Here is a 26,537-nt window from a genome sequence, read left to right as displayed (position 1 = left end):
GGAAATACGTTTTATAGGAAAAAAAATGCTGCTTACTTGTGCTATGGTTTGTGATTATTGCAAATTAAGAATTACTTGAACTGAAAGGTTAGTTGCACAGTATGGAACAAATTGTGCACCATTTTCTTGGTTATGACCAAAGCCAAATCTCTCTGCTAATTTAAAATGGTTTTTGCAAAATACTTCCCCCACCTCCTTCCAAAATGGTCTGTCGGTGTTGTATTTTACAGCAACTACAGCTGGCTTGCTACAGATCTCAGTAGTATTTGTAACAAACTTAACTTGGATGATCCTCCCAGCATTAGCTTGAGGAAACTGCTGGGAGGATTTACGACACTGAGGGCCTAAATGTTTAAGGGTCTTCTGTGTCATCAGCATCATGTGGGGCAAGCTCTGCCCACAAATTTAATATTTAAGGCAAACAGCTGGTATGTCACACCCCCAGACTTAGCCAGAACTTTCAAATTCAAATCTTTTAAAACATCCTGACTGTCTTTAAGACATTTTTGCATGTTGAACTTCAAGAGGAATCCAGTATTGGAGCACAGTCAACTTCCCAGTAATGAATTACTGATGATCCTTTGGGATTTCCACATTTGTACATGATTTTTGGCAATCCCGAAGTTCCTCTGTTATGCATGTAATGATGTCAGATGCTGACAGTTTTGCTGTTATAATCCTTAAAAATTGAGGCCATATTTTAACCGACAAAAATGTGGAGTAATAATTTTTAATATGTTTAGCAAAAATCTTTTCCTCATGGTTGGTATTACAGGTGCATCCAGTTTTAATATGTTCAGGTCCAATTTTAATATGTTCAGGTAGCAACGGGCGAAATTCTGAAGAAGGAATGATGGGTGAGTGAAACACTTATAATTAGACCTTGCTCTGTTTTTACTGTTGGAATCACTACTCTGTACCCACCATTGTTTCTGGCTTTTGTAGTACTGTGATAAGTCTATCAGCCCTTAGTTAACAGTTGCACTGTGGTTAATTATAATAGAAATAAAAATGACCCTCCTGTACAGCAGTTCCAAAATTACCATTTGCATGAAATGAAGCATTGAGATGTAATATGGATTCTTCAAATTATGAAGTAATTGGATGAGAAAATATAAAACAGGAGTGGGAGAAGGCTGTATGGGCCCCTCATTCTTGCTCAGCCATTCCATAACATCATGGCTAATCTGCTTTCTGGCCTCAACTCCGCCTTCCTGTCTGACTTTCCCCATTGCTGTTTTTTTCCATGTGGCTAAATACGCATCTGTCACAAGCTTTGAATGCATTTAATAACTCAGCATTTACAGCTCTTTGAAGTAGAAAATTCCAAAAGCTTTCAACTGTTCAGAAGAAATTCAGCTTCATTTCAAGGGTGTTCGTTACCCTGAGGCTGTGCCCCCTAATTCTAGATTCCCCTTGAAGGGAAACAACTTAGCGGTTCCCACCTCCCCCGCCCCCCCCCCGAATCTTATATTTCCTTTCTAAGGAAAAGATGATGAATTGGTGCTTGCTGCTTAATGAAAGAAAATAGGGCAGAATATTTCTGGGATCTTCACCCTACATTGCAGCTTGTTGTGCTTTTTTGAGAATCCTGTATATTTAAAAAAAAGTAGACTAGCATAATAGAGGAGGAGCATGTGAGTAAGGACAGAGGCAGAACTCCTATCACAATTTCCTCTGACTGCTATCATTGCCGAACCAATGGAGAGATGTTTGAAGAAGCATGACATAAGGACTTCTTTCAAAACTCCACCTCACTGAAGATTTTATGAGATTCAAGGGATTATGTGGAATAGTCGAAAGGTGTTGCAGCAAGATAATTTTTTCTTTCAAGCTCTAACCAGCCTCTCAGTTCTGCAAATGTTTAGTGCTTGATTTTCAGGTATAGGGTTCAACCATAGGTTAGGCTTGTGCTGAGCATCCTGGGCTTGAGCCCATTGGCTTTTTGGGGAGGGAAGTTGGGCTGTACTTCTACAGACTGCTACATCAGTATGAGTGATCAATTCAAAACTGTTTGGAGAGTGAGGACAAAGGTTGGAAGAAATTGTTTCAGGAAAGGGTTGCTGAAACATGCAGTTTTTAAGCATGGGAAATATCTGTGACACAGGATATTGCAAACTTTACAGAAAACTTGATAAACATTTGAAGCAGGTGAAAATGTACAAGTATGGAAAGAGAGAAAGTAGGGAAGTGAACTGGCACAACATAGTTGTCTAAAATCTTTCTGCCTAGGATTCAAAGATTTTAAAAAAGAGACAAAAGCAAAGATAATTTAAATTGCTTACCTTTTTTCCTTACGATGTCTTACAATTATTCAAAATGATTTTTTTTAGTAGAATGTTGTTTCTCTAGCTCATTTAAAAATGAACATACCTAGTTTGATCTGGTGGCTTGTATACTGTCCTTACAGGCTAGAGTTTCTAATCCACTCTGGGTTTGCAGAAAGTATCAGAACTGCCTACTGCTGTAGCGAAGAATTTGACATTGCACCACACAGAACTTGCTTCTGTGAATTACCTCAAATGTACCTACAAAAAATGAAGAAATACAATTTTAAATCTCCTGGTTTGTACTATACAATATTTGTGAACTAATCACTAGGTTGAGGAATAGAATATTTACTATTCTGTGATATTATTAATGTAAAGAACATGCACTGACTTTTTTCTAATCACCCCACCTTCTGTGTATTGTACTTTGCCAAACATTTCATCTTATTGTGGTTGTCACTGTGTAAAACTTTTTCCAAGAAAAGGAGTTGACAGATGCCTATGTTTCATCAGTTCAAACCACAGAATAAAGAGAAGCTCTATGATCTCTTTAATTTATCACTTACTAAGCCCCTTTCCAGAGATTTTATTTAGTATGCTTGTTGCTTATAATTGCTTTATTAGGTTTTTAATATTATTTCTATCACAAATGAAGTCCTTATATATTAAAGGTAATATGATTGCTGTTCAAGTGTATGTTACAATGTGAGATAAGTTCATTGTAAGAAATATTTTGTTCCCAGAATAATCCAAAGGATCACCATAGGCTAAGGGACAAAAAGGGCTAGAAATATATCCCTGCTGGAAACCACTTGCTAAAATGGTGATGTGCTGATTTGACTTAATGCTGCTTTTACCTTCTGTAATAACAATCATTAGCATTAGTTCATAACAGAGAGCAGTATAGTTTTTAAGAGAAAGGTGGTTAAGCAAGCAGAGGAAGGTATCAATTAACGAAAGGAGATTGGCCACGGCTTTGTATTCACTGTGCCAGAATTTGATGAAAAAGTAATGATGCACATGCTATTAATGAATTTGGTTGAACATGACCTGTATTTTTTAACAACGTGCTCATGTTGATTGCAATCCACTGGTAAGGAATTGATACATAAGACTGATCAAATAAAAAGGCAGAGTTCTGAGGTGTAAAACTTAGAGTGTCATAGTAAGTGAAGATCCAAATTAAAATTACCTTGATATTTATCAAGGTGACAAAGTGGTCATGCCATTTGTAAAATAGATTTTAAAAAATGTTGTCGGTGGTAGGGAAGATATTGACCTTGATTTCGCTGTTTTTTGTCAGCAGTTCAAACTCAAATACAATCCTTGAATTTGCAAACTTGCTGGCCAGACTCTGAAGGCTATTTCCTGGCTGCACTCTGCTGTTAGACTCCCATGAAATCAATTGATGGGGAAATCTGCATTTGGATCATGCCCAGCCTAGATCGGGTACAGGATCTGTAAGTCTGTTCATTTGAATGGGGATTTTAGGGCTGTAAGAAAGAAAGGAAGGAATAAAGTTTTTTTTGGAAATAGTTAAAATAATTTCTGAATTCCAGTGATATTTGAAGCCATTGAAAATCTTGGCATCCTTGACAGTTGACAGATCTGTGTGCAAGGGTTCCGAAGGAGCTTTCTGACCAGGGTTGTTCTGGTACTCCAATATCATTCCATTAGGTCGTTTGAGGCCCGTTCATCACTGTGGGCTTCACTGCTCAGTCCGGGACCAGGGGATTTGGCTTTCCAGATGCAGTGAAGGTACGTTTTGTGTAATGAAGAAAGCAGACAGTGAGTTCGGGCTGCAGACACTATTTAGAAAAACCCAGATCATTGGTTGATACAGTAGCACAAAGTTGATTTATTATTATGGCATTATAGGGAAAAATTAGCTATGTAGACACAATTAGCTTAGTGACAGGAAGCAAAGCTTGAAGGCAGATGGATGTTTTTCAGAAAGGGAGATAATTTGCAATGGTGTTCTTTAGTGGTCCGTTTTGTATGTACTGGATGATGCATTATTGTTTTAAGTGACTTTGTGTTGACTATAGCAAAAGTTACAAAACTTGGCCACATATTTTTTGATTTAAAATTTCTTGAAGAAAGTGGAAACTTTAGGATGACATTGACAAAATAGTGAAATGGATAGAAATATGGCAGAGAGTGTAGAGAAATGGGAAGATGATATAAGAAGATGGTTCAATGTTGTAGCATGATTTTAAAAACCATAAATGTTAGAGACCTTTATGACATATACATAGATTCTTAGAAGTGGCAGGATAAAATGATATGGGGCAAAAAAAGCATGTGGGTTATTTAGGTTTAAAAACATCAATCACTTATTTAGTTTCAGTTTATGGGTAGTTCTGGGCATCACCAAGAAACTTGGAAAAGCCCTTAAAAGCCTACAGAGCAGGCTTATCATTGTGTTTTGCAGTGAGGGAGATAACAGAGATGGAAATGTTGATTGGAATTTAGTGTATGCTACTTGGAAAAAGTAACGTTGATGACCATAATCTGTTTCCAAAATTATAATAAGAGTAACCAGCACAGACTTCAAAATGGAGAATCATGCTTGAATAATCTTGAAGAAGCAATAAAATAAGTGGACGAGAGTAGCAGATGTTATTGGGTCAGTTAGGTCCTGGCCTGTTGCATGCCATGGTCTCAGTGTAGTTCACTGATGTAATTTGCTATTGATCTAATTGCACTTTAGTGAGCGAAGTGCAATATGCAGCATTCTTGTGCGTAATCATACAAAACTGATGTTTGCCTTGGTTCACTAGTTGCCTTTGAGTTAGAAGATCAAAAGTTCAAGTAACATTGCTGATATTACATTGATAGTACCATGCAATTCTAAAGAAATGATACATATTTATACCCTCTCAGGTTGACACAAGATTCAATGCCACTATTTGATGGGGAGAAAGTTGTGCTGATATGTGCATTGTCATTAAAACTGTTTACCTGTTGCTATTCATGGAATCTGGTTGCATATGAGATCCTCATCCTGTGTGTAGGAGTGGCACAAACAGACAGGAAAGTATTGTGGGTGTAAAGGTGACTGAGGACTTGATGAAGGGAAAAATGTATTCATATTTTCCAAATCATAATATGTTCTTTTATATTCAAGGGATATGGGCTTTGCAGGCTCAGCCAGAATTTAATTGCCCATCCCTAGTTGCTGTTGAAAAAGTGGTGGTGAGCTGCCTTCTTGAACTGCTGTAGTCCTTGAGGTGTGGGTATACCCACAATGCTGTTAAGGAGAGAGTTCCAGAATTTTGACCCTGTGATAATGAAGAAACAGAGATATATTTCCAAGTCAGGATGGTGTGTGGCTTGGAGGGCAACTTCCAGGTTCCCATGCTTTTGCTGCCCTTGTCCTTCTAGCTGATGTTGGGAATTAAGAGGAATTGTGGGTCAATAAGATCCCACCTTTGTGGGTGGCACAGCTGGTAGAGCTGCTGCCTTGCAGTTTCAGCGACCCAGGTTCAATCCTGATTCCCAGTGCTGTCTGTATGGAGTTTGCACGTTTTCCATGTGACTGTGTGGGTTTCCTCCAGGTGCTCCAGTTTCCTCCCACATCCCAAAGATGCTCATGCTGGTAGGTTAATTGGCCCAAGTTTATAGTGAGTGGTAGATTCTGGTGGGAGTTGATGGGGCGGGGAGGGCAAATCAAAGCAGGGTTTGAGTAGGATTAGTGTCAATGGGTACTTGATGGTTGATGTGGACTCAGTGGGCCACCTGAAAGTTACCATGGTGCTTTTTTGAAGAGGAGTAATGAGTTCTCCCAGTTTCCTGACCAGTATTTTTCCTCCTCAATGAGTAGAACTAAAGCAGGTTACTGCACCTCAATTGCTGTTTGTGGCATCTCTTCCTTGGTAGAGACACATTTTAGGATATCATAGAGGATGAAAAGCACAATTATAACTGCAAGTTCTTCATTCCTTTAGAGGAAAATTGCTTTTGTATAAAAATAGCACAATAAAACATCATCAAATAAGCTGATTTAGCTTAGTTTGCATTCCCACACAATTACAGTCACACTGCAAAAAATAATTTGATCACTTACTTGATAACATATGTGTTCTCCGGGGGATCATTTTCACTTCTGGATGTCAGTTACTACATCAACAAATAAATTGTGTAATTAATCAAAAGGTATTACCTACAACTTTTTCAGACAAGTTTTAAAAATACTGCAGCAGTTCGTATGTATCCCAACTTAGTTATCAATGGTAGAAGTCAGAACAATAGATATGAATGTTTCCTGTTGCCAAACCACCAAGTTTTGCATAAATCATTGAGATCGCCTTGTGTAAACATTCTGTACTGGTTCATTCACGATCCCCCAGAGAACACATTTGCAGAAGTTGGATACCTGCACTGTTACAGATTTTAACTGTTTTGTTTTTAAATGCTTTGTGATGTAGCATCCTGGTTTCATTGTTAAAAAGCAATTAATTTTGAAAACATCAGCTGTATTCAAATTCATGACTTTCTTTGTGAGTTTTTTTCCAATTAAAACACTGAAAATTTGTTTTATTAACTATTTGATTTTATCTCTTTTAGGAAATCATAATTACAAAACCGGACAACAAATAATATTTTCAATAAAAATTCTGTAAGATTTTCAGCAAGATGATAAATTGGTTTATTATTGTCACATGTACCGAGGTACAGTGAAAAACTGGTCTTGCGTACTGTTCATACAGATCAATTCATTACAACAGTGCATTGAAGTAGTAAAAGGTTAAACAATAACAGAATACAGAATAAAATGTTACAGGTACAGAGAAAGTGCAGCACAGATAGACAATAAGGTGCAAGGTCATAGTGAAGTTGATTGTGAGGTCAAGAGTTCATCTTATTGGACTAGGGGACTGTTCAATAGTCTAATAACAGCAGGATAGAAGCTGTCCTTGAGCCTGGTGGTACATGATTTCAGGCTGTTGTATCTTCTGCCTGATGGGAGAGAGGAGAAGAGAGAATGTCTGGGTTGGGTGAGGTCTTTGATTATGCTGGCTGCTTTACTGAGGCAGTGAGAAGTGAAGACAGAGTCCATGGAGGGGAGGCTAGTTTCTGTGATGTGCTGAGCTGTGTCCACAATTCTCTACAATTTCTTGCGGTAATGGGCAGAGCAGTTACCATACCAAGCGGTGATGCATCCAGATAGGATGCTTTCTATGGTTCATTGATAAAAATTGATGAGGGTCAAAGGGGACATGCCAAATTTCTTTAGCCTCCCGAGGAAGTAGAAATGCTAGTGAGCTTTCTTGGCTGTGACATCTATGTGGCTAGACCAGGATAGGCTATTGGTGGTGTTCACTAACGGGAGCATGTGCACTGCCCCATGAAGTCAATGACCAGTCTTTTGTTTTGCTGACATTGAGGGCAAGGTTGTTGTCATGTCAGCATGTCAGTAAGTTCTCTATCTCCTTCCTGTACTCTGACTCATCATTTGAGATGTTGCCTACTACAGTGGTATCATCTGCAAACTTGTAGGTAGAGTTAGAGCAGAATCTGGCCACACAGTTGTGAGTGTATAAGGAGTAGAGTAGGGGGCTGAGGACCCAGCATTGTGGGGCACCAGTGTTGAGAATAATCGTGGTAGAGGTGTTGCTGCCTATCCTCACTGATTGTGGTCTGTTGGTCAGCAAGTCGAAGATCCAATTGCAAAGGGAGGTGTTGAGTCCCAGGTCTCGGAGTTTGGAGATGAGTTTGCTTGGAATTACAGTATTGAAGGCGGAGCTGCAATTAAACAATAGTCTAATGTAGGTGTCTTCATTGTTCAGATGTTCCAGAGCTGGGTGTAGGGCCAGGGAGATGGCATCTGCCGTAGACCTGTTTCAGTGGTAAGTGAATTGCAGTGGGTCGAGGTTGTCTGGGAGGCTGGAGTTAATGTGTGCCGTGACCAGCCTCTCGAAGTACTTCATGATGGTGGATGTCAGAGCCGCCGGGCAGTAGTCATTAAGGCACGTAACCTTGTTTTTCTTAGGTACTGGGAGAGTGGTGGTCTTAAAGTAGGTGGGAACTTCAGATTGAAGCAAGAAGAGGTTAAAAACGTCTGCAAATACCCCCCTCAGCTGATCTGCACGGGGATCTAAGGACATGACTAGCAACGCCATCTGGGCCAGATGCTTTCCACAGGTTCACTCTCTGGAAGACTGAACTTGCATCTGCATCGGTGACCGTGGGTTTAGGTGCATTGGAGGCTGTCAGGGCAGGTGGTGACATTCCAATCCCCTTCTGTTCAAAACGGGATAGAATGTGTTAAACTCATTGGGAAGGAATGTGCTGTTGTCGGCGATACTGCCCGACTTTGTTTTGTAGCCCGTTATAGCATGTAAGCTCTGCCACGACTGACGGCTGGTCTGGGACTCTATTTTGGATTGGTGTTGTCTAATGGCATATTTGATAGCTTTATGGAGGTCATATCACAATTTCTTGTAAAGGTCAGAGTCACCTGATTTGAATGCCACAGTCCTAGTCTTCAGTAGGGAGTGGATCTCCCGGTTCTTCCTTAATAGATGAGACTGGGGAATTAATAATGGAAAATAGAGACATTTCAGAGATTCTGAATAATTATTTTGGATCGCTCTTCACGGTAGAACAATAAAATCATCCCAATAACAATGGATAATCAGGGGGCTTTAGGGACAGAGGAACTTCAACAACCTTTGTCACTAGAGAGAAAAGTACTAGGCAGGCTAATGGGGCTAAAGGTTACCAAGTCTCTGGACTGGATGGTTTGTATCCTGGGGACCTTAAGGAAGTAGTTGCAGAGAGATATGATGTGTTGGTTGTAATATACCAAAACACCCTGGATTCTGGACAGGTCCAAGAGGATTAGAAAACTGCAAATCTGATGCCACTATTTCAAGAAAGGAGGGAGGCAGAAAGCAGGAAAGCCAGTTAGCCTATAGTTTACTAACATCTGTCTTTGAGAAAATATTGGAATCCATTATCAAGGATAACGGCAGGGCATTTAGAAAATCATAAGACCATCAATCAGCTATTATGGTTTTATGAAAGGGAAATTGTGCTTGATAAACTTGCTGGATTTCTTTGAAATTGTAATAAGCAGAGTGGATGAATGGGAATCAGAAGATATATTTATATTTTCAGAATGCATTCAATAAAGTACTACTTAAGATGTTACAGAACAAGATAAAGAGTGCATAGGGTTAAGGATAATATTATTGGCCTGGATAGGGATTAACAATGAACAGAAAACAGAGAGTGGGATAAGTGGATCATTTTGGGGTTGATAATCCGCAACTAGTTGGATGCCACAGGGATCAGATGTGAAACCTCAACTATTTACAATCTATGTTAATGATTTAGATGAAGGGACCAAGTGTAGCCAAATTTGCTGATGATTCAAAGATAGGTTAGTTAGCAAATTGTGAGGATGACACACCAGAGCTTGCAAAATAGTGTATATACAGTATAGGTTAAGTGAGTGGGCAAGAAGTTAGCAGATGGAATATAACGTGGAGAATTGTGAGGTTATCCACTTTGGAAGAAAGAATGAAAATAATCAAATAATTACTTAAATGGACTGAGACTACAAAATGTCATGGTACTAAGGGATCTGGGGGTCCTAATGCATGTAACACAAAGGCAAACAGGTGCAGGAAGTAGTTAGGAAGGCTAATGGTGTGTTGGGTCATTGAAATAATGGAAAATGGAGTTTTGATGCCAGCTTATAAGATCCCACTGCTATTTCACACTGCACTCGGAGCACTGCATATATATTTGGTATCCTTATTTAAGGAAAGACATACATGCATTAGAGACAGTAAAGAGAATGTTCACTAGGTTGATTCCTGGAAATGTGGGGTTGGTGTATGAAAAGAGGTTAAGCAGGTTGGGCCTATGCTCATTGGAATTTGGAGAATGAGTGGAAAGCTGTTGAAATATATCAAATTTTTAAGGGGGATTAACAGGGTAGATTCTGAGAGGTTGTTCCTTTTAGCACAGATATCAAGAACTGGGGGCACAGTTTCAGATAAGGCATCACCCATTTAAGATCAAGAGGAATTTCTTCTTAAAGTGTTGTGAATCTTTGGAATCCTGTACCACAGAGAGCTGTAAAGACAGAGTCAAGTTGAAATCTGACAAACACTTGAACTTTAAGGATGCCAAGGGGTTTGTGGAGAGAGTAGGAAAATGGTGTTGGGGCCAAGATTGGATCAACTGTGATCTCATTGAAGGTGAAGGCTTGAGGAACCAATTGGCTTAGTCCTGCTTTTGCTTCTTGTGTTCTTATTTTCTGTCTGTAGCAATGTTTATAAATTAGACCTTCTTACTTCTCAAAAATTATCATTAGCTTGTGTATCTAATGTACAAATTATTCAAATTAATAACATTTGTTTACTCCTTTGTTATCCCTCTTGTGTACTACAACGTATTCTGGTATTTAAATTTCAGTTATGTTTGGAGTAGTTCCCACTCAGTGATTATGAATTGAAAGAATATCAAGTCAATAGATTGAATTGTTAATAAATGAATTACTCATAATCTGTGCAAATGTCAGCCTTGTTTAGTCGGTGGCACCTTTGAGTCTTTAAAGCTCTGGTTTAAGGTGACATAAGCTTGGCACTGTCCATTTAAAAAGTGCTGTAGTGTTGGAAGTATTATTTCTTAGAAACCCTGGAGCTTGTTGCTCTATTCAGTTTAATCATAGCTGAACCATATCTTTAGTCCAGTGCCATTGATCTATTATTACTTATAATACCTTACTTAACAAAAATTTAATTATCTCAGTTTTGAAATTTTCTATTAAGCTAGTCTCAGTAGTGTTTTGATGCCAAGGTGTCCAATATCTGAGGTTGGAAAGTGAAATTGATGTAAAAGTTCAACCATGATTTATCAAATGAAGAAGCAGGCTCTTTGAATTGTATGGCCTATTACTTCTTTGACTTCCTTTCCTGACATCACCTTTGATTGGCACAGCTCTAATTTTAAAGTTATACCCTCTGGAGTTTCCCATTGGAGGAAGCACAGTATCTACACCTTTAAATATCTCAGACACATCAAGCAGATCACCCTCCCAATCTTTACTCAAGGAAGGTGAGCTTGAGCTGTGCAATCCATCTATATCTTTCTGGTAAATCTGTATGTACTACCATTGTGTCCTCTCTCCCTCTCAACTCTCCCAAGTCCAACATTGCTTAATATATCCTTCCTGAGATACAGTGCCCAGAACTTAACTTGATACTCAGAATCTGATATTATCTGTACTTTCATATAACTGTCACATATAATCCCTTTCCTTTACCTTCCAGCTCTCTGGAGATTCTGAAGATAAAGGCTCTCAATGGATCAGACTTTTTTGTATTTATTCAGTAGTTTTCATTCAGTTGTGTACATCAACATAAATATATTTTCCCATAATTCCTGAATTCCCACCATTTAGAAAATAATAAGTCCCGAATGGATTGCCCACATATCCAGTTGGATGTAAAATTTGGAGGAGCAGTGTGTTCTTCTGCAAGAATGGCATCAAAAAGGGACCAACTAATCATTCATCGAAGTTGCAGTTTGTGAGACCTTATTGTATCCAAATTGACTCTACATTTGCTCAATAAAAATGCCTGCAATGTAGTCGTAATGTATTTGTTCTTGCCTTGCCTTAGGTTTACTTAAAATATCTGTTTTTTGTTTATATTTGATATGAAATTATTGTGTGTTATATCTTGTACTACACTTCCTTTTTATTCCAGAATAATGCACAAGATGTACTGTTGTTTATGATCCTGACAGCAATGGAGAAGGAAGGAATAACCTGTGATGCTTTGGAAAAGTTTTGCAGGAGCCATGAACAAACATATGAGGAATTTCTGGAATCATTTATACACCTTAGAAGAGGTAAGCAGCTCTGTCAATATTGGATAAAAACCAGAATTTCTTTTATTCATTTACAGGATGTGGGCATCACTGTCTATGCCAACATTTATTGTCTATCCTTAACTTCTTCTGAACAGAGTGGCTAATGAAGACTGTGTACTGGAATCTCAAATAGGCCAGATAATGGGACTTGTATTGGGCCTGTAAATGTCATGGTTTGCCCAATGTATTGGTCTAAGTTTATCAGAGCTTTGTTGCTGGGGATGTTAGCATGGGAGAGGACAGCGATGTTGGGTTGCTTATCCTGCCAATGAATTTGGGGGATTTTGCAGAGGCAGTGCTTGTGATATTTTATCCAGTACATTGAGGCGCCAACTGTTGACCATCCAGGAGTGCAGGGATCACTGTTCTCTGGTAGACATGAGTTTTTCCTCATTTGACCAAAGGCATTGGTGAATTTCATCACAGAGAGAGAGAAGCTTCTGAGATATGGGAAGCAGTCCATGTTTTCCAGGGTCTTATGATGAGTTTTTATTGTCTGAGGCTAGTGGAGACAGCAGAGACAGGTTGGTAGAGGTCCTGTTGAGGGTAGAGCTCATCCTCTCATACGCTGTTAATGAGTCGATGACGGCTTGGAACTTGGTCTACCAGCATGCACAAATACACACATTATCTGCACATTGTATCTTTACTACTGAGGTTTAGGTTCCGGAGTGAGCTGTGGACAATCTCCCGTTAGTTCCAAAGATTACCTTCACTCCTGTAGGAAGTTTGTTGGAAGTGAGGTGCAACATTGTCGTGGGAAAGAGAGAGAAAAGTTTTGGCACGACGCTGTGGCCCAGCCTGAGATTGGCTCTGTTGTAGACTAATTGATTGGGACCCTGGCTTTCATGCTGTCATGAACCCAAAGTAAGATGGAGTTGAATTTCTGTGGGTAGCTAGATGTGAGGAGTGTGTTCCACAGTCCCTCCTGGTGGAAAAATTCAAAGGCTTTGGTAAGGTCAGAAAGAGCCACATATAGAGGTTGCTGCTGCTCCCTGCATTTTTCTAGAGTTATGCATGAAGATCATGCCTACAGATGGATGGAATCCATACTGTAATTCAGGAGCAGCTCTTCAGCCACTGGGAGGAGACAGTTCAAAATGACCCTGACAATGTCTTTCATTGGAGGGAGACTTCTCTGTGGTTATCCACATCCAGACTTGTCTTCTTTCTTGAAGATGGTTATGAATCTGGCATCTTTTAGCTCCCCTGGTCTATCCTGCTCTTTCCAGATGAGAATGAGATTGTGAATTCCTGTCAGAAACTCTTTATCGCCAAATGTAATGGGGTGACCAGAACTATACACAATACTCCTAACCAAAATTTTGTACAGCTGCAATGTGACTTTCATGACTCTTATACTCAATGCCCCGACCAATGAAGGCAAGCAGGTCCTGTGATGCCTTTCCCACCCTATTTACTTGTGTTGCCACTTTCAGGGAGCTATTGACTTGGACTCCAAAACCTCTCTGTACATCAGTCCTCTTAAGGGAGCATTAGCTTGCATTAACAGTCCATTAGCTTTTATTTTGCTTCATTTTTTTGGAGCTGTGCTTGAGATTTATTGGTCTTCAAAAATGGGCATCTAAATACCTCTCTTCGTCCGCACTGAATTTCTAATCGTACTGCACTTTCCAGGCTGCTATTGGAGAAAATATAAATATTTTACAACTTGCAGCATACTGGAGGTTATGAGGGACTCGTCCCAAGGAAAACTGAATTTGGTTTCCTCTTTCATAAGTGGCAGAAGGCAAACTGAGTATGGAGATTTTCTAGGTCAATGGTGCAACAAAACACTGACTACACCAATATTGCATTGAGCAATTCACACTAAAATCCTGACACATATAGAACTTCACATGATTTAGAGTGTGGATTAAGAGACCTGCCTGCTTTTTCTTCACATAGATTATTCAGTGAAAGATACGTTATTGCTTCTAGATACAACATAATGCCAAGCTTTATGACTTATGAACAAAAGTAGTTTTTAAGTTTCTCTGTAAGTGTAATGGACTTTTTATTTCCAGAGGACATGAAGAAACAAAATGCAGCACCTCCTGACATTGCGGAGATATCAGAAGATGCTGGAAAATACCTAGATATGAAGGATGTACTGACACACTCTCTTGAGAAGGGAGGACAATCACTTAAGGATGATAAAGAGGCAAGTTTTGAGCCAGAGATACATAGGAGTTATCTAAACTTATTATGTTACATCTCTATTGATTTCTATCAAATATTTTATGCAGAGGCATATAGGCACATATGCAGAGTTCTTTGGCATATAGGAGAACATAAGAACATGGGCAATAGGACGAGTAGGCCATTTGGCCCTTTGAGGCTGCTCCACCATTCATCGAGATCATGGCTGATCTTCTGCCTCAGTGCCATTTCTTGCACTATTCCCATACTCCTTGATTGCCTTACTATTCAGATATCTATTAGTCTCAGTTCTGAATGATCTCAAAGACTGAGCTTCCACAGCTTCTTGGGGTAAAGAATTCCAAAGATTCACCACTCTGTGAAGAAACTTTGCTTCATCTCAGTTCTAAATAACCCTCCTTATGCTGAGAACGTGATCCCTGGTTCTAGACTCCTTGGTCAGGGAACAACCCTTCTTGTATCTAGCCTCTCATGCTCTGTAGGAAATTTCTAAGTTTTAGTGAGAACTCCTCTCATTCTTATAAATTTGAAAACAGGCCTAATCTATTCAGTCTCTCTTCTCATGGCAAATTTGCCATCCCTGGAAGCAGTCTAGTGAAACTACGCTGCACACTCTCAATGGCAAGCACACGGTTTCACATGTAAGGAACCCAAAACTCCAGGTTCAGTCTCATCAAAGCCCTATAAAATTGCAGTAAAACTTCCTTACTTCTGCCTTCGAACCATTTCTTAGTCTTCCCAACTGTGTATATATCTGCATGTTAGCTTTCAATGACTTGCGTTCAAGCATGCCTTAGTCACTTTGGAGATCAATGCTACTCAGTCTCTCACCATGTAAAAATTGTGTTGCTTTTCTGTTTTGTGCATTAAGCAGATGATGTAATGTTTTTCCATATTCCATTTGCCATGTTCTTGCCCAGTCACTCAGATTATCTTTATCCCTTATAACCTCTTTATATCCTCTTCACAATCCCACTTAGTTTATCATTGACAACCTTGGAAAAATGGCTTTTAGTTCCCCCAGCCAAATCATTGATACAGATAGTGAAAGCTGGGACCCAAGCACCAGTCTTTGCAGCACACCACTAGTCACAGTTTGCCAACCTGAAAAGGATCTGCTTATTGCCACACTTTGCTTTCTGTATAATAGCCAATTCTCATTTCTGTTCTCATTGTTGACCAGCCCCTGTATGGGACCTTATCAAAAGCCTTGTGAAAATCCAAATATATCAAATAATAGGTAATTTTCCCATTAACTATTCTACTAGTCACATTCTCAAAGAATTCCGGCAGATTAGCCAAATCTGACTTTCCTTTCATTGGTCCATCTTGACTCTGCTCAACCCTTTTATTCTTTCTGAGGTGTTCTGTTATGGACCTTCTCTTATAGATTGCAGCATTTTCATAACTAGTGACATTATTGATCTAATGGTGGGCCCCTGCTTTATCTTTCCCTTCCTTTTTAAAATCATAAGATCACATTTGCCATTCTCTAGTCTACAGGAACAATTCCAGAATCAGTAGGACTTTAGATAATGATAATCAGAGCATCAACTTCTCTATAACCACCTCTTTCAAAGCTCTGGGAAGTACATTATCAATTCCTTGGGATTTATTGACTTTTAAACTCATCAATTTTTCTAGTAGGATTTCTTGATTAATACTTATTTCCTTCAATTCCTCATTCTTGTTATACTTTTGGTTCTGTAATATTTTTGGCAGGAGTTTTGTGTCTCCTGTGAAGACAGACACAGTAGTTATTTGACTTCTCTGGCACTTCCTTATTCCCTCTTATAAGTTCTCCCTTCTCTAATGGACACGCATTTGCCCTTATTGGCCTTTCCCTTTACATACTTATAGAAGATTTTAGAGTCTGTTTTTGTTTCTTACTAGTCTGCTCATATATTTTATCTTATCTTCTTTTAATCAGTTTCTTGGGTCCAAACTGTGTTCTAAAATGGTCCCAACTCTCAGGCCTACTGCTATTTCTGGCAATTTTATCAACCTCTTCCTTTGATTTAATGCCATCTTTAACTTCTCCTCTTAGCCATGAATGAATCACATTTCCTTTTGGTTTTTCTGTCTTAAAGGAATTTTTTTTTAGTTTATGCATTATTTCCTTAAATGCCAGTTATTGCCTGGCAAACCTTTCAATTTACTTTCCCAGTTATCCATAGTCAACTCTCCCCTCATACCTTCATAGTTTCCTTTGCTAAGATTTAAAACTCTAGTCTTGGAGTGAACTACATCATTTTCAAACATAATATAAAATTCTTTATTGTTATTGTCACTCTTCTCCAAATATCCCCGTACAACAAATCAATGACTTTTCATCAAGTCATTGACTTGAAATGTTAAACTTTGTTTCTCTCTCCATAGAGGCTAGCTGACTTGCTGGATATTTCCAGCATTTTCTGTTATTTATTTCAGATTACAAACATTTGTACTATATTGCTTTTTGACTTGTGCTATCTAATTATTTTTAAGAATTTATTCCCAACCATTGATCCACCTTATTCAGCAAGTTGACATTTCCCCAACCCTAACTTACCACAGTCTGTTTTTGATTCAATGACTGCACTAAATTCTAGTTCATAGCTAGATGACAGGACTCTCTTGAAGTTTCCTTTCCATCACAATGATACTTTGAAAGTAATAAGTAGTAACAGGGCATTTAGAAAACAGTAATAGAATTGAGCTAAGTCATCATCATTTCTTAATAGTAGATCACGCCTAATAAATCTGTTGGAATTTTGGAGGTTGTAACTAACAGATTAAATAAGGGTGAACTAGTTAATGTGTATTTGGACTTTTAGAGGTCTCTGACAAAGTGCCACATAAGAGAGTCCACAGTATTTGGGTAATATTGAGGACATAACATAGAGAGTAGGGCTGAACAGGTTGGAAGTTGTGACCAGTGTGGTGTGACAGGGTTCAGTGCTGCGATCCCAGCTATTTACGTTTTATGTCACTGACTTGGATGAGGGGATAGAGTGTAATATTTCCAACCTTGCTGGTGATACAAAGCCAGTTGGCAGTGTGAGCCATGAGGAAAATGCAGAGAGGACTTCTGAGGGATGAAGACAGGTATGTGAATGGGCAAGGATATGTTAGAATATATTGTGGAAAATGTAACATAATTTTGAGAGAAAAAGATAGACTATTTTGTAAATGTCAGAGATTGGAATGTGTAGATGTTTAGAGGGATGTGGGTGACCTTGTACACAAAGTTAACATAGAAGTATAGCAAGCAATTAGGAAGGCAAATGCTATATAAATCTTTACTGCAGGAAGATTGGAATACGAGAGATGTTGTTCTCCATTTATATAAGGACCTGGTGAGACTGTATCATATTGTGTACAGCTTTGGTCTTCCTTCCTTACGAAGGATCTACTTGTGATCGAGGGAGTGCTTATTTTCATCAGATTCATTCTTGGGCCGGCAGGTTTAATGGATGAGGAGAGTTTAAGCGGACTGGGCCTACTCCCTTGAATTTAGAAGAATGAGAGATGATCTCATTGAAACGTTCAACTTTCTGAACTGAGTCATTGTGGGACTAATGTTTGCCTGGCTGATGGGTCTAGGACTAGGAGTTAGAATCTCACAAAAAGAAGTTGGCCATTCAGGACATGGATGAGATGTAATTTCTTCAACAGAAGGTAGTGAGGATTGTGGAAGCTCAACTATGTTCAAGACAGAAGATACATTTTTAAATGTTAGGAGAATCCAGAAAATGGAATTATTACATGAAAATGACACTGTCTTATTGAATGGTATTACTAATGGCCTACTCCTGCTATTTCATTACCTATCTTAAATGTTGAACTGCTCCAATGTTAAAGTTAGTGTCAGCTGTCAGCTGGGTACTTGAACACCTGCTAAAGGGGGATCACTACGATCTTCCTTGTTATCAGTTAGGGTTTGTGGCTGCCATCAGTAACCTTGACTAGATTAGAGCGATAAAGAACTTCTTTCACCAATGGGACCAGGTCTGCTCTGCCTCAATTCTGGCTTTTATCACTCATGGCACATCCCAGCACTGCTTGATCAGGGTCCTCTTGAGATTCCTGAAGGTCAGCATTTATGGATCTGGGGGCTATTCCCATCTATGTGCTAGCATGTTGCATTTGAGATATTGTGCTGCAGTGTTGCCCAGAAGTGGAGATACAAGAGACTGAAGATGCTGGAATCTGGAGCTATACACAGAGGAAATCACTGGGTTAGGCAGCATCTAGGGAGGGAAGTGGGCAGTCGATGTTTCAGGTCGAAACCTTTCATCTGGACTCATCTGGCAGTCCAGCTGAAGGGTCTTGACCTGAAACATTGACTGTCCATTTCCCTCCATAGATGCTGCCTGATTGCTGAGTTCCTCCAGAAGTGTTTGATTCAATGCTGAGCTCCTCTTTAAGATCTGGAGGCTTGGAACTGGTTGGAGCTAGTGGATTCCCGGGCTATGAAAGGTGTTCATGAATTTACTAATGCATGTGCCTTAGTAGATCCTTGTGATGTGCGATTCAAGTATGCATATGTTTTTGTGAGGTGTGATGGAGGCTTTTGCCTCTTCTGCTGTTTTGGGTAATTCCAATCAATTCTCCCAGTTAACTTAAATCTGTATCCTGTTGTTACTGTCATCTCTGCTAAAGGAAATGGGTCCTTTTTGTTTACCCTATTAAAACTTGTGTGATTTTGCACACCTCAATTAAATCTCCCCTTTAGGCACAGTAGTGTAAGGGTTAGCGTAACGCTATTACAGTGCCAGCGACCTGGGTTCAATTCCGGCTGCTGTCTGTAAGGAGTTTGTACATTCTCCCCGTGTCTGTATGGGTTTCTTCTGGGTGTTCCGGTTTCCCCCCACATTCCAAAGATGTGCAGGTTAGGAAGTTGTCTGCATGCTATGTTGGCACTGGAAGCATGGCGACACTTGCATGCTGCCCCCAGAACACTCTACACAAAAGATGCATTTCACTGTGTTTCTATGTACATGTGACTAATAAAGGTATCTTATAAAAACAGCCCCAGTCTTTCCAGTCCATATGGTATCTGCTAAACAGACCAATTGCAATGGGATCAAATTCTAATTTTAACTGGAAAATGCATCTGTGCCTTAATGTCTGAAATATCACATTTCAAGCATATGCATATCAATAATTTTGCTAACAATTCATTAGATCTGGATAAAAATAAATATGCTCTTATTTTTCTTAATTTCACTCCTGAGAAAAGACAGCAATAAGACAATATTTTCCCAACAATTTTAGCATTCATCTAAATATTTTTCAAATTTAGTTTGGTAATATGGCATCAATGTGAAGGACAAAACATTCATGTAATTACCTAAAGACACTGACGCATTATCAAAGTATGTTATCTTTAACCATCAAATTAATTTTCACCCAGATGGTGGTGAGGTCTGGAACTAGTTGGCCTTAAACGGGGTAGAGGTGTAAGCCCTCACGGCACTTAAAAAGTATTTGAATGTGTATTTGAAGAGCTGTAACCTGCAATGAGTTGCCTCCTTTCTCAATATAGTTTTACTGTGATTCTGTGCAATATATGCTCTTAGTATTGATTTCCTTGAAATAAAGCCTGGCTGTTAAAGGTATTACGTTGATTCTTTTAAAAAGTGAAACATTGCATATGACAGAAAACACTTTTTTAATGGAACTTTAATGATCACAGTCCAACTAAGTAACTGTTCAGGCTTTCCTCATGTGACATGCTACATACTAGCTTGTGTTACTTGTAACAAATGTTTCCTGTTTTTGCTAACCATATAGAACAGTTGTTATTTTGTTAATGGTAGAGTGAACAGAATGCATTTATTTCATAGTGTTTGGAACAAAATATATTCCTTATTGTATTTTTTATTAGCATTTTGCAGAACTTATTAGAAATGTTAAATAATGTTTAAATTAAGAGAGAGAATTTTGAAGTAATGCTTTCTGCCCACCATATGATTGCTTCTTCCCATAATGTGAGTAATGTTTTATTCCAGAAACAATCAAATGCATTGCAAAGGACAAAGTCAACCTACTTGCCAAATGAGCTGTTCCCTTTGTATTTTTTGATCTTTCACTTTACTCATTCATTACCCCAGGACAAACTGGCCACCTAGGCTGCTTGTTCAGGGTTAGTGTTGAAAAGTCACCTACAGCTTTGCTAGTACAGTCATGCCCCCTACAGTCAGATCCATAGCGGGGTGTGGCTCGAAGTAGGCTGCTTTGGTAAGTTAAACAGCACAGTGCGATGCATTCATTCTGAACAATTTGTGACCTTGTTTGACTAAACCTACAGGCAATAAGATTAGTGTCTATCAGTAATGAGTTTGATTTTTAAAGGTTACAATTTGCTGATGAAAGCAATTGCAAAATGATTACTAAATTATGGTTTTATATCTATTATTTATCACAATCCACAAAATATTACAATTTTTTTTGTTTGAAAATAATGATGAAGCTAAAGAAATTGGTTTTGTGGTTATCTGTGAGAATTTTTTCCAGTTTCTACCATTTTTGATAGTGCTAACACTTTGTGTCATAGGGCACTACAGCACAGAAACCGGCCCTTTGGCCCATCTAGTCCATGCCACCTGATCTTCTGCCTAGTCCCATATAACTGCACCCAGACCATATCCCTCCAAACCCCTCCCATCCAAGTACCTATCCAAACTTCTCTTAAATGTTACAATTGAACTCGCATCTACCACTTCTGCTGGCAGCACACTTACACCACCCTCTGAGTGAAGAAATTTCCCCTCAGATTCTCCTTAAATATTTCACCTTTCACTCTAAGTGTCCACTAGTTCTAGTCTCACCCAACTTGAGGGGAAAAAGCCTGCATGCATTCACCCTACCTAAACCCCTCATAAAGTTGTATACCTCTATAAGATCCCCCCTCATTCTCCTGTGCTCCAGGGAATAAAGTTCTTACCTATTCAACCTTTCCCTATAACTCAGGTCCTCAACTCCCAGCAACATCCTTGTAAATTTTCTCTGCACCCTTTCAAGCTTATTGATTGTTATCTTTCCTGTAGGTCGGTGACCAGAACTGCACACAGTACTCTAAATTCGGCCTCACCAATGTCTGGTACAACCTCAACATAACATCCCAACTACTGTGCTCAGTGCCCTGATTTATGAAGGCCAAAGTGCCAGAAGCTCTCTTTACGACCCTATCTATCTGTAACGCCACTTTCAAGGAACTGTGGATCGGTATTTCCAGGTCCCTTTGTTCTACTGCATGCCTCAGAGCCCTACCATTCATTGTGTAAGTCTTACCCTGGTTTGTCTTCCCAAAGTGCAACACCTCACACCTGTCTGCATTAAATTCCATTTGCCATTTTTCAGCCCATTTACCTAGCTAGTCAAGATCATATTGCAAGCTTTGATAGTCTTCCTCGCTGTCCGCTACGCCCCCCCAATCTTGGTGTCATCTGCAAATTTGCTGATCCAGTTTACCACGTTATCATCCAAATCATTAAAATAGATGATGATCGACAACAACCTATAGAATTGTGGTTGAATCTAAAACAGATAAATGAACTAGAAGGCCTAAAAGTTCTTCCATCATGCTATAAGGTGCTACTAGTTGCCTGTTGCACACTTTTCTTATGGAGTTTACAAAGAAAAATAGGGTGAGCCCAGGACCCAGTTCTAGTCCTGGTGTTGGGAAAGGGAAGGATCCTGATGCAGGATTTCGACCCGAAACGTTGACAATTTCTTTCCTCCCACAGGTGCTGCATGACTCGCTGAGTTCCTCCAGCACGTTGTTACTCCAGATTCCAGCATCTGTAGTCTCTTGTGTCTCCAGGCCTGATCAAGTCAGGGCTTGATCAGCTGGGGGTGGGAACGGTAGCTGGAGATCGGAGCTTGTGGCAGTGACGGAAGGTGGTGGCCTCTGGAAATTAGAGAGGGTAGTAGGAGATTCTTTGGGAGTTTTTAGGGGCCTTGTGCAGTGTTGCCTGCAGATTTGAACCTGATGGAGGTGAAAGTTGGCAATTGGAGCCTTGGAGCATGAGAAAGATTGACAAGGAAGCATGGGAAGCCATGTGGTGGTGGGTGGGTTTGAAGAATCTGAGGTCTGAGGGGAGAAGGTAGGGCTTAAGGTAGATTAAAAGTAACCTACCTGTATTGGGTTCCCTGTGCTGGGACGGGATCTGTTTAATAGACATCCTTTAAGTTACAGAAAAAAATCAGTGCTATGCTGCTGTATTCCAGATCAACATTTTTTTTACTGCATTGCTATGTGCGTCAGAATGAATTAAATTTTACGGATGATTCTCGTCAATTTGGAGGTTTCACTCCCTCATTTCCATTTTGTTAAAAAGCCCAAGTGAATGGGTTTAACAGATACAGGAGTGTGATGCCTACATTTTATCTCCCACGTATGGCAGATGAACAGATGTTACAAAATGTGAAACCCAATCTGCTAGTATTATTTCCAGTTTAATCATAAAAGATCCCACTAGAGATGTGAATAAGAGGTTATAATATTTAAATCAGGCTCTTTTGCTTGGATTTTGAGATCCATTTGAACTTAATGGGTGTGAGCTTTATTGCCCAGGGCTTAGGAATGTCAGCAACTGAAGTGAGATGGTGGCTGCCAGCTCCAGCTGTTTGAGTGTTTTTCTAATATTGTTTATTGACCAGGACGTGCGTAGAGCTGTTTCCTGTCTCCTCAAGCAAACCTATTATAATTTCTCCTTCTCTGCAATCTTCCAGTTTTCCCCTGCAATTTCTTGGCCTTCTGCAATGGCCTCCTCTGTTCCTCATATCTGTGCTTCAAATTCCTCCCCCCCCCCCCCGACACCCGTTGCTGGATATCATCTACAATGAATGCTGGCTGTGGCCTTTTACAGGTATTTTACTGTCAGGCTATTGGCCGCCTTGCCAACCTATCCAGCTGCCAGGAATGAAAAATATTCTTGTGAAGTGCTGCTATTAAATCTGGCTGAATCTCAACATCTTCCAAACATTTCATAGTTTCGCAGTCACTCCTTCCATCTCCCAGTAAAATATAAGAACTCAACTTCCAGGAAATAATCATATTTTTAACATTGTTTAAATGGCTCTTTTAATATTGTTTAAATAGCCTTTGGTATTTGTAGAAGAAGGGAAATGTTTTATTTGTTTACCCCTTGCCTCTCAGACTCTGTTCCTATTCTTTCTGGGAATATATCTTTCTTGGAACATTGTAGAGTAAATGCTGGCTACTTCATAATATGATGTAGTAATGCTTTCTTATCAGGTTTACTCTGTTTTGCAAACTTCATGCTGTAAATGCTTAATTTATGGTACTGTACAGTGAGAAGAAATTTTAATAGTTGATTCCAAATGAATTTAACAAGTTTATGGTTTGCTTTTAAAGATGTCCATCACTAAAGTTTTTTAATTAACATTTTGTTTATCTTTAACTCATTTAAGGTAGAGAATTATATTGACATTGAAGACTTAGACAGTGGCAAAGGAAGTGAACAGCAAAGTGGCACTGGTAGGTACTTAGTGTAAGCTGTAATAATTTAAACTGGATAAATGAACTTAGCAGAATGAAGACTATTTTCTGGTGCTATAATCTATTCAATTCTTGCTATTTTTTAGCATACATTTTCAGGTTCATTTCTCAATTTTATACTTGCTGAAATAGTTTTCAGTCGCTAGAATAATTTCAAATCCAGTATATGGCAGTTCAACTTTACAAGTTAGCAATATTGTAATTTGTCATTCATTATTGAGAATTTAAATATTGTTATTGGTTTATTATTGTCACATGTACTGAGATGCAGTGAAAATTTTTTGTTTGTGTGCCATTCTGTCAGATCATGCCATATATAAATATATTGAGGTAGTAAAAAGAAAAACAATGCAGGATACAGTGTTGTAGCTACAGAGAAAGTGCAGTGCAGGTAAACAAATAAAATGCAAAGGCCATAATGAGGTAGACTGGGAGAGCAAGAGTTCATCTTGACCATATGAGAGGTCCATTCAAGGGTCTGATAATAGCTGGATAGAAGCTGTCGTAGAGTCTGGTGGTACATGTTTTCAAGCTTTTGTATCTTCTGCCTGATGGGAGAAGGGAGAATGACTGAGGTGGGAGGGGTCCTTGATTATATTGCCCATTTTCACAAGGCACCGAGAAGTGTAGACTGAATCGATGGAGGGGAGGCTGGTCTGTTTGATGCACTGGGCTGAGTTCACAACTCTCTGCAACTTCTTGCAGTCTTGAGCAGAGCAGTTACCATACCAAGTTGTGATGCATTAGGATAGGGTGCTTTCTGTGGTGCATCTGTAAAATTTGGTAAGTGTCATTGAGGTAAGTGTCACGCTGAATTTCCTTAGCCTTCTGAGCAAGTAGAGGCATTGGTGTGCTTTCTTAGCTGTGGTGTCCACATGGCTGGACCAGGACAAATTGTTGGTGATATTTACACCTAGGAACTTGAAACTCTCAACCATCTCCACCTCAGCACCATTGATACAGACTGGGGAGTGTTCTCCACTGTGTCCACTCAACTAATATAAACACCCTTAACCAGTTAGAATCATATTGCTTTGAAGGAGGCCATTTGGGCTATTTTGCATGCAAAAATTGACTTTCATTTCGTAGTCCATACTTCATTGGTATTGGTTTATTATTGTCACTTGTACCGAGGTACTGTGAAAAGCTTGTCAAACAGATGGTACAGGTCAATTGATTACACAGTGCAATTACATTGAGTTAGTACAGAGTGCATTGATGTAGTACAGGTAAAAACAATAACAGTACAGAGTAAAGTGTCACAGCTACAGAGAAAGTGCAGTGCAATAAGGTGCAAGGTCACATCAAGGTAGATCGTGAGGTCATAGTCCATTTCATTGTATAAGGGAACCATTCAATAGTCTTATCACAGTGGGGTAGAAGCTGTCCTTAGGTCTGGTGGTATGTGCCCTCAGGCTCCTGTATCTTCTACCCGATGGAAGAAGAGAGAATGTCCCGGGTGGGTGGGGTGGCTACAACACTATATTCTGCATTCTGTTTTCCTTTTTACTACCTCAATATATTTATATATGGCATGATCTGACAGAATGGCACACAAACAAACAATTTATAAAATATTAAATAATTTTTTCTTGAACCATTGTCTCAAAATGCATTCCCACCGTTGACACATGGTTCATTCTTTTCTGTTTTTAAACAGGGCTGTAATACTAAGAGGAAACATAAGAGTAGGAACAGGGCATTTAGCCCCTATTGCCTTTTCTGCCGCATTATGATACTTGTGATGTAATTTTCTGTATTGACCTTTGTTTCTGGTCTCAGTTTCTTTTGATTCACAAGAACTAAATACAAAACTCTTATTTCTTTATCATGACCAGATCAGCTCTACAGTATGAAATGAATTTGGTATAACGTTGTTCTTAATAATTATATTAGACCTAATTCAATCTGGTACCAGTGCAAAATACTGTCATTGATCACTAACCATTTTCACATATTTGCTTGCAAATTCTTCTCTTTAAATTGTGTGCATTTGAGGCCTTCCATTTGCAATTATGAATATTCAGGGACTTAGTTCAAATATTTTAAAACAATATGGACTTCTTTTATTTACTGAGCTAAGTATGGTTATGTCTTTATTTTTCAACTGCAGAAAGTATCTTATTGACCTTTGTATTTGAATGCAAGTTATTCATGATAAGATTAATGATGATTCTAGCAACTGCTACCCAGGGACAGTCCCTGCTGTGCCACAGTTGCCTCAGACGGGCTGTTCTGCATCAGTGCAGCTCATTAAACTGCAGCTGGGCAGATAAGTAGCAAAACAGCAGACACCAATAATGAATACACTTAATGGCTGAGGAATTGAGGCAATACTTTAGTTGGGGCATTATGACAAAAGCATTGTTCCAAATAAAAGCTGGAAACAAAATAAATATCAATACTGCATTGGATTTATGTAATATTTCCTTTGTTGAGAACTTTTGCTGGTTAGACCTTGAATAACTGCAGCCTTTTCCAATTAGTACAAGAGTAATTTATTGAATGAACGAATTAAAAGAATTTCTAGAAAATGGGCAGTCGTGTCATAGCTGAAATTTATTGTCATTGTCTAATTGTGGCCTTTTTTTCTTGAACTATTGTTGTCTATTATGTCATGGTGGTAAATATGTCATGGTGGTAGACAACAGTGCTAAGTAGATAGTTCCATGACTTTGGTCTAGTGATATTGAAGGAAT

At 39.1% G+C, this 26,537-nt stretch overlaps 1 protein-coding gene across 1 annotated transcript in view; it reads left to right on the top strand.

Moving 5' to 3' along the window:
* The window catches only part of LOC127577969 (intraflagellar transport-associated protein-like), a 41,117-nt gene that overhangs the window by 5,822 nt on the left and 8,758 nt on the right, over nucleotides 1-26,537 (top strand). The window contains exons 2-4 of the mRNA XM_052029677.1: nucleotides 11,999-12,143; nucleotides 14,192-14,328; nucleotides 23,751-23,817. Coding sequence (XP_051885637.1) covers nucleotides 11,999-12,143; nucleotides 14,192-14,328; nucleotides 23,751-23,817 — 349 coding nt within the window. The remainder of the gene's footprint in view (nucleotides 1-11,998; nucleotides 12,144-14,191; nucleotides 14,329-23,750; nucleotides 23,818-26,537) is intronic.

This window comes from Pristis pectinata, chromosome 14, assembly GCF_009764475.1.
Source record: "Pristis pectinata isolate sPriPec2 chromosome 14, sPriPec2.1.pri, whole genome shotgun sequence".
NCBI classification, from domain to species: domain Eukaryota; kingdom Metazoa; phylum Chordata; class Chondrichthyes; order Rhinopristiformes; family Pristidae; genus Pristis; species Pristis pectinata.
This window is presented reverse-complemented; position numbering and strand designations above follow the sequence as displayed.